General features: G+C 36.5%; 1 protein-coding gene across 2 annotated transcripts; it reads right to left on the bottom strand.

The window, feature by feature from the left end:
* Positions 1-4,575: 4,575 nt before the first annotated feature.
* Positions 4,576-17,401, bottom strand: LOC130974234 (pectin acetylesterase 5-like). 2 transcript variants are annotated; one of them, XM_057899023.1, is made up of 12 exons: positions 17,120-17,401; positions 16,940-17,022; positions 16,663-16,792; positions 15,825-15,904; positions 15,597-15,686; positions 14,310-14,434; positions 13,955-14,015; positions 13,770-13,823; positions 13,579-13,656; positions 13,389-13,494; positions 6,905-7,050; positions 4,589-5,312 (listed from the first exon to the last, which is right to left on the bottom strand). In XM_057899023.1, exons 1-12 carry the CDS (start codon positions 17,343-17,345, stop codon positions 5,199-5,201), a joined length of 1,293 nt encoding a protein of 430 aa, XP_057755006.1. In that variant the 5' UTR covers positions 17,346-17,401; the 3' UTR covers positions 4,589-5,198. The 2 variants fall into 2 exon arrangements, with proteins under 2 accessions (XP_057755007.1, XP_057755006.1); XM_057899024.1 differs by lacking the exon at positions 6,905-7,050 and having other exon boundaries at positions 4,576-5,312.
* Between the last annotated feature and the right edge of the window lie 145 nt (positions 17,402-17,546).

Below are 17,546 nucleotides of genomic sequence, written 5' to 3'. Positions count from 1 at the left end.
TCCCCAAAGTAAAGTTCAATAAAATCAATGCGTATGTGTGGTGATCAAAGGGAGAATGCATGAGTATGTGAAAAAGTGAAGAATGGGTAGTTAGGCTAGCACTTAAATTGTATAGGTTGTCATAAGTTAGGTGGGAAGCTTAAGTTAATCAAAGATTCAAATTTCAAGCTCACTTGACCATATGCATCCTACCTTGAACCTAGCCCCATTACAACCTTGTGGAAAGACCTCATGATATTTGTATGCACGCATTGAATAATTGTTGATTGTTAGATGAAAAACAAATCTTGGAAAGCATGATTAGGGAAGAATTGAGTGAATCAACCCCATACACTTGAGTGACTAGAGTGGATACACATCCGGTGAGGGTTCGATTGCTCAATTACATGTTTTTACCTATGATCATCACTTGTCTTGCAAGTTTGTAAATATCTTTTGATAACTCAATTCAATTGTGAATTTGATCTGATTGCTATTACTTTAAGCCCTTGTGCTTATATATGTTTTCTTGGGAAGTTGATTTGTTTTGACCAAGTAGTTACATTCATTTTGGTAGGTTGCATTTAGTTAGTTTGCATTGAATAAATGTTGATACCCTTTGTTTCTTTCTTGATTCTATCATGAGGACATGCTTGGTTTAAGCGTGGGGAGGTTGATAAACCCCATTTTTAGGGTTTATCTTGTGCTTAATTTGGGAGATTTTATCACCTTTTCTCACATTTATTCAATGAAATAGCATGGTTTCGTAATTTTCTTCCAATTTATTCTTAAGTGTGAAAACATACTCTTTACGCCTTTAAATTGCTAATTTTAATCCACCTTTGATTCCACTAGATGCCTTGATGTGTTTGTTAGTGAATTCAGGTTGAAATGGCTAGGAATGGATCAAAGGAGTGAAGAGAAAAGCATGCAAAGTGGAGAACTCATGGAAAATAAAGGATGTAGAATGCACCACCGACGCGCACGCGTGGATACAAGGTCGCATGGCGACGCGTACGCGTGACATACGCATATGCGTAGATGAAAAAATGTCAAGCGACGCGTACGTGTGACCCATGCGTACACGTCAATACTCGCACGTGACCTCATTAAAGTGAAAACGCTGGGGGCGATTTCTGAGCTTCCCAAGCCCAAATCCAACTCATCTCTGAGCCTATTACATACACTTAGTTTTAGAGAGAGATGTAGAATTTCAGAGAGGGAGGCTCTTTCCTCTCTCTAGATTAGAGTTCTTAGTTTTGTTTCCTTTTTAGATCTAGATCTATTTCTTCCTTTACTTTAATTTTCCTTTTATCTTTACTTGTTTTAGCATTTTACTTCTCTTGTAGTTCCCTTATTTTGTTAATTTTAGTATTTGATCTTTTGTTGATTTACATTTTCTTTTGATGCAATTTATGATTTCCATGTCTTCTTATCTTTGCTTTAGTTTTCTATTGTTGATTTCTTGCCTTTGTAGTCATAGCTTCCTTTAATTCTTGCAATTTGTGATGTTTACTCTTATTGCCTTCTATGTGTTTGATGAAATGTCTCTTTTAGTCATAGCTTAGATTTTCCTTCTCTTGGCTTGTGTTGAGTAATTGGTGACTCTTAAGTTATCAAACTCTCTTGTTGATTGGTAATTGGAAGTTGCTAGTTGACTTGAATGCCACTAAAGCTAGTCTTTCATTATGATTTGACTAGGACTTGTGGTCTCAAGTTAATATCCACTTGACTTTCCTTCATAGTTAGAGGTTAACTAAGTGGAGCAATGGACAATTCTTGTCACAATTAATGATGATAATGAGGATAGGACTTCTAATTCTCATTCCTTGTCAAGAGCTTTCTTAGTTATTAGCTTATTTCTTTTGTTACTTACTTTTCTTGTCCCTTATTCAAAACCCCAAAAATACTTGTCCCATAACCAATTACAAGAACACTTCCCTGCAATTTCTTGAGAGACGACCCGAGGTTTAAATACTTCGGTTATTATTTTTATTGGGGTTTGTTACTTGTGACAACCAAATTTTTTATTGAGAAATTGTTTGTTGGTTTAGAACTATACTTGCAACTAGAATTCATTTGTGAAATTCTTTTCCAACACACAATTTTCCTCTTCATCATGCGATGATGATCCCAAACTTCTTGAGCTTTTCTCCGGCCAATCCAAGCCTCAATCAACTCTATAACTTCACTCAATTTTACTATATTCATACTTAGGATTTTCTCTCAAATTAGGGTAAAATGGAAGGATAGGATTTTTCTATTTTATACCATGTGAACTTGGATAAAACCCCTCTAGAATTCGTGCTAGAGCTTCTCCTAAGGAATCAAAATCATACACTTTCGTACCTCACCCCCAAAACACGAAAACAGTAATAAATGAGAAACAGAAAGGAGTTCTCGTCATTACTCACTGCAAATGTTGTATAGAAATAGAGAGGGAGATAAGAGAAGCACGTAGCCGCAAATGGGTTGTCAATCGGAGCTCTGGTTTGCAAGAAACATGTTTTTAAAAGTGATGATCAATAGTAAAAATCCTTTTTTTCTTTCTCTCCTCTCTCACTCTCGAGCTTTCTTCTTTGAAAATGAAGAGATGAATAGAGAGATATGCCATAAGACTTAATAAGTAAGGGTGAGGGATATTTTTGTCCTTTTGTCCATACTCCAACCTCGGGACCAATTTTTAAAGATATATGTTTTGATTTGTGTCCAAAATATTTTTCTGGTTACTTTTAATTTTTTACTTTTCTCATATGAAGTACCAGACTAAGATAAGCGTCTACAGCTAATTATGACACGCGTGCACGTTTTTTCAAAAACAATTGCACTTTGGCACTCCAATAATTTTCTGAGTTCAAATCTTATCTGTGAATCTCTAAATTCAGGACTATAAATTTTTAATTCAAATCGGACGGTTTAAACCCTCTTAACTCAAATTTAAATTATATAATTGGCTAATAAATTTTTCGGATTTTACAAATACCACTAAGTCAGTGCCCAACCCACCGTCGCCGAACTCTTCTCTTTGGCCAGAGGGTACCGTCCTGCCAAGAGTTGTCGTTGGCTCTAGAAGCTCTGCTCGGCCTCTTTTCCACCATCATCTTCTCCTTTACATCGTCACATTTGTCCCACTTCTCTCTCGCACAAGCTCTTTTACTCTTCTCATTTACAGTTGCTAGATCCTCTTCTCCTCTTCTCTTTCTTTAAGCTATTCACTATGCGTCTCTATCTCATCGTTCCTCTCTCACCGACAGTTCTGTTTTGTTCCTCCCTCCCTCGTTGTCTGTTTTGTTCTTGTCTTGTCATTAGTTTCATGCCTCCCTCATTGCTAGTAAGTAGTACTTGTTTGCTTTTTTCTTTTGTTAATTACTTAATTTTGATAATTTTGAGTTTCTGTCTTTCTGATTATATGATTCTGTAATTTGGAATAATGTTTATGATTATGAGTTTCTAATTGTTTTGTTATAATTTTTTCTTTTTATTAATTTTGTATGAAATTGGAATAAACTTTGATTATGGTTAATTTCAATGATTTTGGGGTTCGCTGCTAAGGGGATGGTCGCTGAGGGAGAATATGACAATAGATAGATGAGATGTTGTTGCCGTCGTTGATGTCGCTGTCCAGTACCGCCACCAACTCCAACTTGCCGCCAAATCCAAGTTATACCTTCGTTCGTTTTGCTCTGCTTCAACATAACTGTAGATTTGTTGAGATAGTTGATGTCGACATCGTCATGGTGCTAGTGGTTGTGTAGCAAAAAAGAGAAAATATGGTTAAGATGGTAGAAATGGAGGGTTGCGAAAGTTTGAAATTTGAAGACGAGATATTGTAGAGTTGGAGTTGCAATTGAAGACAAAAGGTGTGGATAATTTGAGAATTTTATTAAAATGTCAACAAAAAATTAGGATTTGAATACTTTTGTCACACGAAATCCATCTTTTATGGGTATAATGTTAGTTTCTTTATTTGATGGATACTTTTGTCAACATTCATAGAGTTCATAGGTACAAATATTTTTTTCCGGAATTCTATCATCTTTTCAACAATATGCGTTACTATAACTTTCTCTCTTATATTCTGGATTTTTATTTTGTTCATATGTATTTGGGGTTAATAGTCAAATTAGTCCTTAAAAAATAAAATATTTTTTAAATTTATCCCTTAGATTTTTTCAATCAAATTGGTTCTTCAAAAATTATGAATTAATTATATTTATTCTCCAGTCACTCAATTAACAATTTTTTCAAAGATTGAAGTCGTAAATTGTTAATTGTTAACATATATAATACCTAATATGTCTAATTGAAAATTGACCAAACATGTTCATGAAAATTTATTAATTTAGTCATTTTTTCCAATTACGAAAATTCTATTCCAATATAACTTAGTGACTAAATTTTGATAGATTTTTGTAAACATATTTACTCAACATTCAATTACATGTTATGTGTCATGTATGCTATCAGTTAACATTTTACATTATTAATGGTTGACCAAAATTATGAGTGAAATAACTGAATGATAAATATGACTACTTAATCTTTTAAGGACCAATTTGATTAAAAAAAATCTTTCATAAACAAATCTAAAGAATTCTTTATCTTTGAGGACTAATTTGACTATTAACCCTATGAATTTGTCTATTTTTTCATCCATCAAAGCATCTTCATTTCTACCACATTAAGCTAATGCTCATGTTTACCATCCTCCAGTATTTCGTTCCATGTAGCATAGCTAGTTTAATGAAAGTGCGATAAGAGTTTTAAAGATATTTTTGTCACATAAAAAGAACGCTAACAATAATCACACCATCATTAGCAATTTAGCATTGCATGTATTATCAATATACAAAGTTCAAGTGTTCCACACATGGGAAATATGTATACACAAAAGGAAGGAAAGAAGGAACACTAAAAAGTTCTTAGTTTAAAGCAAGATTGTATAAAACTTATTCTCTTTTGATCAAAGTTATCATTAAAAACTTTAAACGATAGCATTTTACAAGGATGGAACCTAGTCTAGGGGAAAACTCCTGCTGCATGGCTATAGAACAAAGGTAAGGACAATATCGTTCAAGTGAATGCATAAGATGAAATGCCCCAAAATATTCTCTAACTCGGTCGTTGTATGGACATTAAAGGGAAGATATTTCTTCAACATAAAAGAATGCAATTAAGAGATAAAACTGGCAAAATTAAACCTGGTTCCCTAAGCTTTTCTATTTTCTGGTGAAATCCATATTGCGGCAAGTGGGATTGCATGGATAAGGGCAGTCAATTAGCTTGAGAACTTTGCGGTCAAAGTACCAATCAGCAACAGTTTCAGCAATTGTCTGCTCCAGAAGCAACATGATATGCAGCCAAGAGAACAGTTAGGTTAGGGATGTGAATATTAGAAAACTAGCAACCAGACATGGTAGAGTTGGAGTTTGCTGATTCTTTGTTGTAATTCATAAATTTCAAGTCACAACAAAAATTGAACTGTAAGTATTTCAATAAATAAATAAAGATGTAACAATAGAACTATAGAAGAATAGAAAAAGCTATGTGCACACAAAAATCAGTCTCTATATATTTGTATATTAATACATTTATTATTTAAATCATTTTTATTTTTCAATGAATATTTTGTATTCCAATATATATTATATGCGGATAGCTGATATTTAGTGTACATCTAACATAATTGACATACAAGTTACATAACCAACTGGATGTGCATCATATCTTACTACGCATTCATTAATGTTAATTTGACAGAACTATATTACAGGAAACTTACTTCGCTAGAGGTTAGCACTTTGCAGGGTATATACCCTTGTGGTAAATTACACCCGTTTCCTCTGCTTTTTTATTTCCAGTATGACTTTGTACAAGACCGTTCATAAAGTAGGTTAGCTATGTATAATTTTTAAAGAAAGGAAGGTCTTCAAAGTATCAGTATATAAAGTATGCGATGGGAGTATATAAAGTAGATTGTGCTAAAGTGATCTATCATATGTCATATTTATGTACTTTCTCCAACAAAAAGAGCAAAATAATAATTAATTTCAAGGTCAACGTAATTAATCCCTATATTTTCTCATCTTTATGAACCTTAAATCTTTTACACATGTACAGATCAATATACATCCGTAAAGAATAGAAAACACGTCAAAATTCATAGCAATAAACATTCATTAACAAAACCACAATATTAAAATTAATCACTTCTTGACTACCTAAGTCAAGCATCTCAATAATATTGGGACTGCAATTTGGAGTTTAAATTGAATTGTCAAAATCACAGCTAGAACATGCTAATTTGGGCAATCTTATGAAGGAAGCTTAGCCCCGTCTTGTTTTTTGAAATTACACTTCCCTCTTTTGAAAGATGAGATGTGGTAAACTTTTAATCAATTTTAATGTGAATGAATCTTTAGCGGCAATGAGCAGTGAGTAAAAGCCTCTAAGGGGTGGTCTATCTTCCACAGTTAGTTTTGAATACTCCCTACTGTCTATTCAATTCGGGACTTTGAAGATGAAATGAACATTTGAACTTTGAACATGCCCACTATCAACTTCAGGATTTAACCAAAAACATTGGTTCAATATCCAAAACTAGCTACCATTTATACTAGGAGTTATAAGGAGCAGAAAGAGAACTATCCCTCGTGCTCCCACATAGTTGCTCTGCAACGCTGAGAGGTTTATTCACATTAAACTGGACTAATTGTAGTGGAATATCATCTCTCAAGAGAAGGAACTGGGAGGACAATGTAATTGAAGCATTTCTTAAGGGAAGGGACGCAATTTACTCAATTAGTTTTAGACTATTACCTTGAAGCAAAGTGAAGAAGGGTTAATTTACTCAAACTCATGCAGTTAGTTGAATTGAATAATTATGATCTCCACAGTACGTATGAGAAGCACAAACTTTAATTACCTTATCATTTATTTTAGGGGAATTGTGGGAGTGCCATGTCTCTCCCATCCCTGTCTGGCAATGAATAAAGCAGGAATTTATGAACATTCCAATCTCCTTTCGTTGCTGGAACTCGTCGAGTCTCTTCAGCAATGATTTACGGAAACCTGGAAGTGACAATTTTTCAAGTCATTCAAGCTCATATGTTGTCTATGTAAGAAACCAAACACAAAGGCTAGAAGTAGTAGTGCAATTGTATTATTCATGTTGATGAGTCTGGATTTCAGCTCAAGTTGAAGAGAAAAAATCGAATAAAAATAGCAACAAGCCAAGAGAAACAGGGCACTATAGCAGCCCCACTCTTCCAGGCCTCCCAAATTCGGCTTACTTTTCCCTATCCTCACTCTCTACCCGTTATATCCCTCTTTCTTCTAACAGAAATTACACAAGCACTATATGCGTACACCCACATGCCAGCATGGCATTCCCTTGCTCTCAATTTCTGCACTAGTTAGTTAGGACTTGAGGACCCACTCAACTTTTCCACTCCTTGATTCTGCTTAATTCCAAAACTGTCACTGAACGTTTTGCGTCTAATACCTGCAGCCTTTTGCGGTATTTATCCTTAAAGCTAACAATACTTCCTCCTTGCAGGGAAACTGAGCTTAATATCAGCTGCCAGTTCCCAAGAACTTTCAAACTCTGGCCTGCTCTGCCATTTCACTAGAACCTCTACCTCACTCTGAGTGTTCTGCCACACTACCAAAATTTCAGGAGGATAGACTTGCAATTGCCAATTCTATGCATGATCTTTGGATAAGGGATTGCAGTGGACATTCTCAGCAATGCAATTTTTCAGCAAGGATACATGAAACATGGTGTATTCTTGCACCATGAGGGAGTTATAACTTATGTGCCACTGCCCCAACCCTAAACTGGCCATAGAACCAAGGATTCATGAATTTTCCAACATGTAGATTGTATTCTGATTTATCTTTAAAAGTATTTGGTTGTACTGTATTTTTGCATACACCTTCACCCCGAAGTAAACTTGATCCAAGGGCAGAAAAATGCATTTTTATTGGCTATTCCCCAAGTCAAAAGGGTTATAAATGTTTCAATCCACACACAAAAAAATGTCATGTAAGCATGGATGTTACTTTTTTGGAACATGAAACATTTTTTTCAGAAAAAATTTCTTCAGGGGGAGAGTTTAAGGGGAGAAAATTTTTTGCATGAACCTTTACCCACTCCTATCTTACATATTGAGGATACAACTTTCACTGATCAAACAAATTCTGAAATAATTGCAAAAAAAGATGTGGAAATCAATTCTGAAATTGTGCCAGAACTAGTTGGAATACAAATAGAAAAAGAAATACCACAATCAGAAAAGGAGCTTCGATGTTATGTTCGGAAATATCCCAAGAAGAATAGAGACCAGCCCATCATCTCTGTACCAACCCAATCTGAAAACCCGGAAGACGGCCCAACTGTAGTACCTGAAGATCTTCCAGGTAAATCTGAAATTGTCACTTCTAATAATAATTTGCCAATAGCCCTTAGGAAAGAAACCAGAACCTGCACCAAAAAGGTACTTAAAACCAGCACCAACCATCCTATTTCCAATTATGTCTCTTACCAAAATCTCTCTCAAAAACATCGAGCTTTTACTTCTAAAATTACAAATCTGTTTGAGCCTAGGAATATAGAGGAAGCACTAGATGATCCCAATTGGAAATTAGCAGTGATGGAAGAGTGGCATGCACTCAAGAAGAATGAAACTTGGGAGATTGTAGATCTGCCACAGAATGCAAAATTGGTTGGCTGCAGGTGGGTTTTCAACATCAAGTGCAATGCTGATGGAAGCATAGAGAGGTATAAGGCTAGGTTAGTAGCTAGGGGATTTACACAAACCTATGGAGTAGATTATCGAGAGACCTTTGCTCCAGTTGCTAAACTCAACTCTGTGCGGATTCTCTTATCTCTTGCTGCGAATTACAATTGGCCTTTACATCAATTGGATGTAAAGAATGCTTTCTTGAATGGGGAGCTAGAGGAAGAGGTGTTCATGAAACTTCCACCTGGATTTGAGGCTGAATTAGGGAGGAATAAAGTGTGCAAACTAAAGAAATCTCTCTATGGATTGAAACAATCCCCAAGAGCTTGGTTTGAACGACTTGGAACGGTGGTGAAGGGACTTGGTTATACTCAAAGCCAAGCTGACCATACGCTTTTCTATAAACACTCAGCAGTTAATAAAACTGCCATCTTAATTGTATATGTGGATGACATTATTCTGACAGGTGATGATAGCTTGGAGCTAAAAGACTTGAAAGAAAAGCTTGCCAAAGCTTTTGAAATCAAAGAGCTTGGCTCATTAAAATACTTCCTTGGAATTGAATTTGCAAGGTCTAAGGAAGGCATTTTTATGAACCAACGAAAGTACATCCTAGATCTTTTAAAAGAGACGGGATTACTTGGTTGTAAAGCTGCTGAAACACCTATAGAGCCTAACTTAAAATTGAAGCCAGCTGAACCAGAAAATGTAATGGACAAAGGGAGATATCAGCGCTTAGTGGGGAGGCTAATCTATTTATCCCATACACGCCCGGATATAGCCTTTGCTGTGAGCATGGTAAGCCAGTTTATGCATTCACCTGGCCGAGAACACATGGATGCTGTCTTTAGAATCCTAAGGTACTTGAAGGGGTCGCCTGGGAAAGGGTTACTCTACAAAAACTATGGACATCTTCAAGTAGAAATCTATACGGATGCAGATTGGGCTGGGAATGTCATGGATAGAAGGTCAACATCTGGGTATTGCACCTTTGTTGGAGGAAACCTGGTTAGTTGGAGGAGTAAAAAGCAGAGTGTTGTGGCACGAAGTAGTGCAGAAGCTGAGTTTAGAGCAGTGGCTCATGGAATATGTGAAGCACTATGGGTAGAGAAAATCCTACAAGAACTAAAGGTTCCCATTTCTCCACCAATAAGGTTGTATTGTGACAACAAATCTGCAATTTCTATTGCCCATAATCCAGTTCTGCATGATAGAACTAAACATGTTGAAGTTGACAAGCATTTTATAAAGGAAAAGATTGAGAGAGGACAGATTTGTATCCCATATGTTCCGACCACGGAACAATTGGCAGATGTTCTAACTAAAGGATTACCCAAGAAGACCTTTGATAGCATAATAAGCAAGCTGTCAATGAAGGATATCTTCAAGCCAGCTTGCGGGGGAGTGTTGACTAGATCAAATCAAAATCAGATTCCTAATTTATTTCATGAATCTTTTCTGTAAATAGAATTAATTATAATATCATTTCCAGTTTTAGTTTAGCTTATTTTTAGGGATTTTATGATTAGAAATCTTTCCTTATTTTAGGCTAGTATTTTTTCCATTTTCTAGTTATTTCTATTTCTGTAATTCCTCTATAAAGAAATGATTTCCTGTACATTTGAATATACATAATATTCAGACACTTCAAGTGACCCCAACCCTACGATTCTTCATGCGGTTTTGCGCCTGAGTCAGCAGCCACTTTCATTCATCCAGGACAACATCCCTTTCTACCATCATTTCGTTAACTTCCTCTATCACAGAGGGTTTATCCCCCTTTCCGAGGAGAATGGAAGGGACTCTTCCATATACGGCCTTGAATTGAGTTGTCTTAGCAAAAGCATTGTAGGTGATGTTGAACCACAATTCTGCCCAGCAGAGAAGTTTGGACCACTGCCTGGGTTCTATACCCACAAAAACACTGTAAACATGTCTAGAAGAACTTATTCACCCTTTCGGTTTGGCCACCAGTTTGAGGGTGGTGTGCAGAGCTGTATTTTAGCTTAGTTCATACTTTGCTTAAACAACTCCAACTGGAACGAACTCAAAAGTATCATAATCAGTGACAATAATAGACTTTGGGAACCCATGTTGCTGAACCACCTCTCGAAACGAACAAGGAAGCCACATCTTTTGCTTTGTATGCATAATTTTTTATTTTTATTGTGGATGGTGGCTCATGAAAGAGAGCCAAAAATCTGCCATAGGATTATGTCGTATGACGTTGTGGAAAATGGCAGAAATGGCGGATGCACTGACGATACATGTATATGCACAAAAAACATGCAAAAAAACTGCAAATGTAAGTGAGAATGTCGGCTCTTAACTTGGCTATTAGGATTTTCTAAATAACCAAAATAACCCTCAGAGCAAAAAATATTACCCCCAGACAGGCCACTTCCACCATTCACGCGCGGAACAGCATGGCATTGCCAGAATTGCGGCCACCGCCATTTCTACAACACAGCATCCCCAAACGGTTGTGGATGGCTGGATGCAAAATCTGCCATGCCATTCCACAATTCTATGGGTGTGAGAAGCCAAGAAAGTGGGAATATTTAGTGAGCCTATCAACCCCTACAAAGCTAGTGTCAAGCCCTTCTATGAAATCCACTGGAATGTCTTCCCAAATTTGTGAAGGAATGGGAAGTGGTTGCAGCAGACCCGTAGAAGATAGAGTTTCATATTTGTTCCGGTTGCACGTATCACAACTTCAGATCAACCTCTAGATGGCCCCTTGCATACCCTCCTACCATAGAAGTGCAGAAATCCTTTTGTATGTTCTGAGAAACCCAAAATATTCCCCTAACATTGAACTGAATAATTCTTGCAGAATCATAGAATGCTTGATGAATTATTGGGTAAGACCAGCCTTCCCTTGTAGCACAAACTTCCACCTTTGAGCTCAAAGCCATCATGGGAAATATTCCCTTGAATTAATTTTCAATAATAGACTTTAGCTTAACATCATGCTGCAATTCAGCCTCTAATGCTTCCTACTCATACAAGGTGACTGCAGAGATAGCCCCAAAATAAGCCTTCCAAGAGAGTACATCAGCCACTCTATTGTCCTCTCCAGGCTTGTATTTAATTTTGAAAACAAAAGCCAGTAGCTTGCAACCCACTTTTGTTCATCCCATGTTATTCACTGGTCAATGAAGAATTTCAAACTTTTCTGATCAGTGTACCACAAGTTTCCTACCCAGAAGTTTAGTGCCTCCACTTCTGAACCTCGAGCACTATTGCCGTTAGTTCTCATTCATACACTAATTTTAACTGATCCCTGTCAAATAATGTAGGACTCTCATGTATGCCATGAGTTTCCCTACTTGCAAAAGTACAGCTTCCAAACCTTTCCTTGGCGCAGCAGTTTTGATTACAAATTCCTCATTAATAAAAGACACGGCAAGGATAGGTCTAGCTGTCATGGCTTCCTTCAACCTGTCAAATGCAAGTTGCTTCTCTAAACCACACTGAAATTGGTCCTTCTATAACAAATGTATCAGCGGCCATGCAATCTTACCATACCCTTTTACAAATCTTCAATAATACTGCATTAGAGCTAAGAACCCTCTCATCCCCTTAACATGGCTTCAACCTTTTCCAAATCTGCAGCTGCCCCGTCATCGGATATGATGTGGCCAAGATATTCAAGCTTTTTACCACAAAGTAACATTCAATCTTCACTAACCACCCTAATGTGTCCTCACCAACGAAAATTGGCACTCCATCTTTCGATATTGTTTGTGTTGCCGACAATGAGGGCAATGAGTGCAACATTTGGCCTCCATGGGAATGGGGGGAGTGCCACTCCTCTCGGTGATGGGAGTGAGAGTCACGGTGCTCTTTGGAGGTGATGTGCGGAGTCAATCTCCTCCCTGTGCCTTGGACCCTATTCCACTGGTCCTCCGAGTTCACCCTTTTGGTTGCCCCTCTGAGTAGGGTAACATCCTTGTTGCCAACCCTTCCCAAGTCGCATCATCTCATCGAACTTCCTCTCCAAGCTATCAACCCTTTCCACCATGGCAGTGGCAGCAAGAAGGCTCACAGAACTCCCAAAAACGAGAGCTCTAATGCCAGTTTGTAAGAAACCAAACACAGACTAGAAGGAGTAGTATTATTGTATTATTCACACTAATGGTCTAGATCTCAACTTACAATTGAAGAGAAAATAGAAGAGAATTAGCAACCAACCGAGGGAAATGGCAGCCCCACTCTCCCAAGCCAATTACCAAATTCAACCTGCCTTTCCTTTCCTCACTCTCTACCCCTTATATCCCTCTTTCCCCTAACAACAATTACACAAGTGCTATATGCACACCCACATGCCAACATCACATTCCCTTGCTCTCAATAGTTGATTTCTGCACAAGTTAGGACTTGAGGACCCACTGAATTTCTTCACTCCTGATTCTGCTTAACTCCAAAATGGTCCCTGAACCTTTTGCGCCTATATGCCTAAAGCCCTTCAGGGTCTTAATCCCTAAAGCTAACAATCTACTACATTCGCTTGGGTTGGATTGTCATCATCATATGTTCAATTTTAATCCAACATCTAAACGTAATCCCATAGAAGGTGTATAGAAGTATTCTAAAGAATCTAAATTATAAAAATTTCAATTCTAGATTGATGTCAAAATTGGAAAGATGGATTATACATACCATGAAGTACATCAAACTGATCAGCATTGCAATTGGGAATGTTCAATCTGCAGCTTTTCCAGTAACCATGGGGGTCTGAACCATGAGGTACCAAAATATTTTGTATCTAAATATAATTTAACATAAGATGGATGTAATAGGTTAAATAACAAACACCTGAAAATAATGAAAGCCTACTGAAGAAACTTACCTGCCAAAAATCATAAGCAGGGTGGACAAAAAACACTGGAGTCTTTATGTTCTTAACAATTTCTAATGGAAAAAGACACTGCAATACAAATCAATAGTTGGTTGTTTCAGCTGAAATACATGAAAAAATTTACAATGTAACTTATAACAGAGGAGGGTGCGGCAAAAAGGCTAGAGAAACCGAAAACCTACCTTAAATGGTTCAATTCTAGCAATGCAATCTTTGTGTAAACTTTTTGCAACACCCTGGCAAGTGTTATGCGATAAAATATATAGGATAGTGTTGAAAACATTAATTCTCTCTTCAATCTATAAATGTGATCATCAAACTCAATAATCTAAAGACAACGCATCCATTTAAGCAAGGAATGCATTACCTGAAGCTGAACAACGTCATGATAGAAAGATCTCATTGTCCTATTTCGAAGAACATCCTCCCTGAAATTTATAATATAAAGATTATACCTATTTGTTTTGATTAGTAAGTGGTGGCACAAACCAAGAAAGATGGATAAAGTGCAACAAACAAGTACATAAAAGTAGTCAATGCACCATGTCCATAGTTTTTAAACCTCTGGTAGCAATTAAAAAGAAAATGTTAAAATATTTCAGTAACAAACTTCTGTCCTGAAGAAATATCACCCGGTATGTTAGAAGTACCTCATGCACCATTCAATTTAACAGAAAATATCATGGCAAGAAAAGCAAATGAGATACCGGATACAAACTTACTCGTCTAGGAAAAACCCAGCATCAGCAAGACATTTAACATTTATGTCTTTCGAAAAATATTTTCGGAAGTCATCACAATGTATTAGAGTTGCCAACCCTCCAGCAGAGCATCCTGAAAGCAGTGCCTGCAAAAGTAGCCTATTTATCATAATACATAGAAGGTTATAGGGCAAGTCTGATGCATCAAAACTCACCAACAACTGTTTATGCCAAAGCATATTCTCTGGGGCAAATTGCATCTAAATGTCTAATAGAAGACAAATGAACATTTAAACTGAATTTTTTTCCCTCACTTGAAACAGCAATAAAATAATCTAAGCTTCCACATTACCATCTGTACAATTTCATACTAGGATTATTAATTAGTCAATTGAAATTATTTGATAAGATAATATAGATACAGTCTATCTCCAAGTCAGTTTAATTATCACTTACAACAACTGTCTCCTATCAAGCAACTCAACCAATAGTTGAAAAAAACAAAATTTCCTACAATTATAACCCAACAGAAATATGACAAGATATAACTTTCACTGTGATGAGACTTGATAGCAAACTGAAAGGTACAAAAAGTTAAAGAACACTATTACTGACTATTGTGATTCTTGACCAAGCCAGGAAAGGTATTGGAATGGTTAGTACAGACAGACCAGTTTCAGTAGGGCTAGTAACACCTTCATGACCAAAAACAGGGGGATATCTAAATAGTGTTCATCCCATCTTGATTTCTAAACAAGATTTTGATGATTGAGGCATTGATTTTAGTACCCCTTAAATGATAGGGTGGGATCATACAATTTTGTCAAAGCTCGCCTCCTGTTATATTCCTGATGTCCAATCACATGGGAACTCCTTGGAAACCAACAAGAGTAAAACAGGTATGGAGCATGTGATTGAAAGCCCCTCTCCGCAATCTCACAAGTATACAAATGTCGTCATTATTTGTAACAAACTTTCCCCAACAAAATAATTTCCTTCCAAAATGTGATTACCCAACATAATTTTCTCTCTAGAATAATCAACACCCCCCCCCCCCCCCCCGGCCCGGGGAAAAAAAAAACACACACACAAAAAAAAGTAAAATAAAATAAAAAATTAAGAAAAAAAATTGTAATGGCTATCACATGGCCCAGTGCCCCCATTTTGTTTTCCTTACATAGACTTGCATAATACCAGGTATTAAAATGTTTCACACACATCAGATATAGATAATCTTTTCAAGTGAACATCCACTAAGGATAATAACTGCAGAACAAATCACCAACTGGCACATAATGAAAGTATCACCTGTTTTGCTTTAGACATGCCAATTGATAAGAGTTCATCCATAATAGCTTCCCAAATGATCTGGCCTCTGAAGAACAACCCATTTCCATCCTACAATATATTATAATTTATTTTTTCACAAAACGAATACATGAGTTTTTTATCTTGATATGCAAGAGGGTTAAGAGGTAACATCAACTAATACCAAGGAAACCTAAAGCCCCTAAAGTCAAAAAAGAAAAGGTCAACCTTAATCTCACTTTCTTGGTGGCCAGCAAAAGATGCACCATCACAATAGCGTACCCTCACCTTGTTCCAGTTAAAGAAATCTGAATAAATTTGACACATCAAACTAAGTAACATCACTTATTAAAAATATAAAAAATCCATAGCCTAAAACACAATAAGCCAGGTTTGAGGTAAAATCTCTAAATCCAGCAACCACGGCCATATTTTCCCTACTATACTCCACAGGCCCTATATTAATATCAAATCTCAAAACAAGAACACAACTTTAACGGACGCTTATGATCCCTATATGAGTTTAATTTCTATGCACATACACAGCAACACCGAATTCCGATCAGGTGTTCCCGAAGACATGGACAAAAACCACTTCTATGTTCGTGGTAAACCTGATTTGATGTTAGCATAGAAGAGTTTTACATTGTTCAGAAAAATTAAAATCCCTTATTAATAAAAACTTGCAAATACTACAAAACTAAAACAAATATATATATGATGCATGCTATGGTGCTTGTAGTTACGGTGACTACAGTGGCTATAGAACTTTACCAACACTTGAAAGAGTATTGCTATAATTAAACTAACATTTTTTTACTATTGAACAATATTTTTTTTAAAAATAAAAGTGTTACCAAAATATAAAAATAAATGTGACTTTAATTTTAGCAACACTTAAAAAGTGTTGTTACAATTTTTTAGCCACCATATCCATAATCACCATCACCGTATCCATATAGAAACATCAGGATATTTGTACATTAGTAATCAGTAACAGTACGAAGTTATCATAGTGCGACTGAAGTACTGAAATGCTACTACTTGAAAGTATAGAAAAACATACAAGGATTTTGAGAAGGGTCAGAGCTTAATATTCCAGAGAAAGGAACCTCTGTTTCCATGTGCTTGGACGAACCCAACGCAGTCATTTTTCGCTGATAACACGAAGCTACCGAATCACACCACCCACCTCCCTGAACCCCACAATTGAAAATCAGCCAGAACCAACATCAGCATTCCTTTTTTTTAGAAAAACAAAATTCATAAAGAAAAAAACAGAGATAAAACAATACTAATTACAATTGCAATTCTTAAAATGAAAAGAAATAAAAATAAGAAACCTCAATGTGAAGTAGCCAATTTTGATATCCGGACCCGAATCCCTTCTGAAAGTGGTACCCAGGGGCACTCCCATCCAAGCAAACTGGACAAGCAATACAATAAAAATTCGAGTTACGCAATGAAGAGAGAAAGTTGAACGCGTTGTAATTCTAATATGTGGGAACGTTAACGTTACGAACGTGCGCCTCTTTGGGTGGCATTTGAGAGGAGGGTCAAGGGAACAAGGTGATTGGAGGAAGAGACTCTAGAAGGTTCTTGGAGGTTTGGGCGGCGAGTGAGAGAGAAGAGGATGAGTGTGAAGGAGAAGCTTGTGAATGCGATTGCGTATTCCTTGTTGGTCCATTTTCTAGAGAAGACAGTGCGGTTACGAGAAATGGTTGCGAAGGATGAGGGAGGTGAAGGCATTTTGATTGGGTTTAGTTGGTTTTGCCGTTTGGTTTTGGAATTCAGTTGATTGTGGTAGTGAGAAGTCAATGCCTGTTGCAAAAAAATTGTGTTTATTGTAAACAAAAATAAATAAATGAATAAATCGTTGGTGTATAAAGTGATTTATTAGTTTTAAATATAGTTTGGTGACATTTTTATTTTTTAAAAGTTAGCTTTTAA

The sequence above is a fragment of the Arachis stenosperma genome, chromosome 4 (assembly GCF_014773155.1).
Source record: "Arachis stenosperma cultivar V10309 chromosome 4, arast.V10309.gnm1.PFL2, whole genome shotgun sequence".
Taxonomy (NCBI): Eukaryota; Viridiplantae; Streptophyta; class Magnoliopsida; order Fabales; family Fabaceae; genus Arachis; species Arachis stenosperma.
This window is presented reverse-complemented; position numbering and strand designations above follow the sequence as displayed.

What these genes read in the sequence shown, in the direction of transcription:
- LOC130974234 (XM_057899023.1), bottom strand. Translation starts at nt 17,345, where the DNA reads ATGCCTTCACCTCCCTCATCCTTCGCAACCATTTCTCGTAACCGCACT. An exon ending in ATGACGTTGTTCAGCTTCAG is followed by an intron (nt 13,824 to 13,954) that starts GTAATGCATTCC and finishes AACACTTGCCAG; the next exon opens with GGTGTTGCAAAAAGTTTACA. An exon ending in CTGCTTATGATTTTTGGCAG is followed by an intron (nt 13,495 to 13,578) that starts GTAAGTTTCTTC and finishes AATTATATTTAG; the next exon opens with ATACAAAATATTTTGGTACC.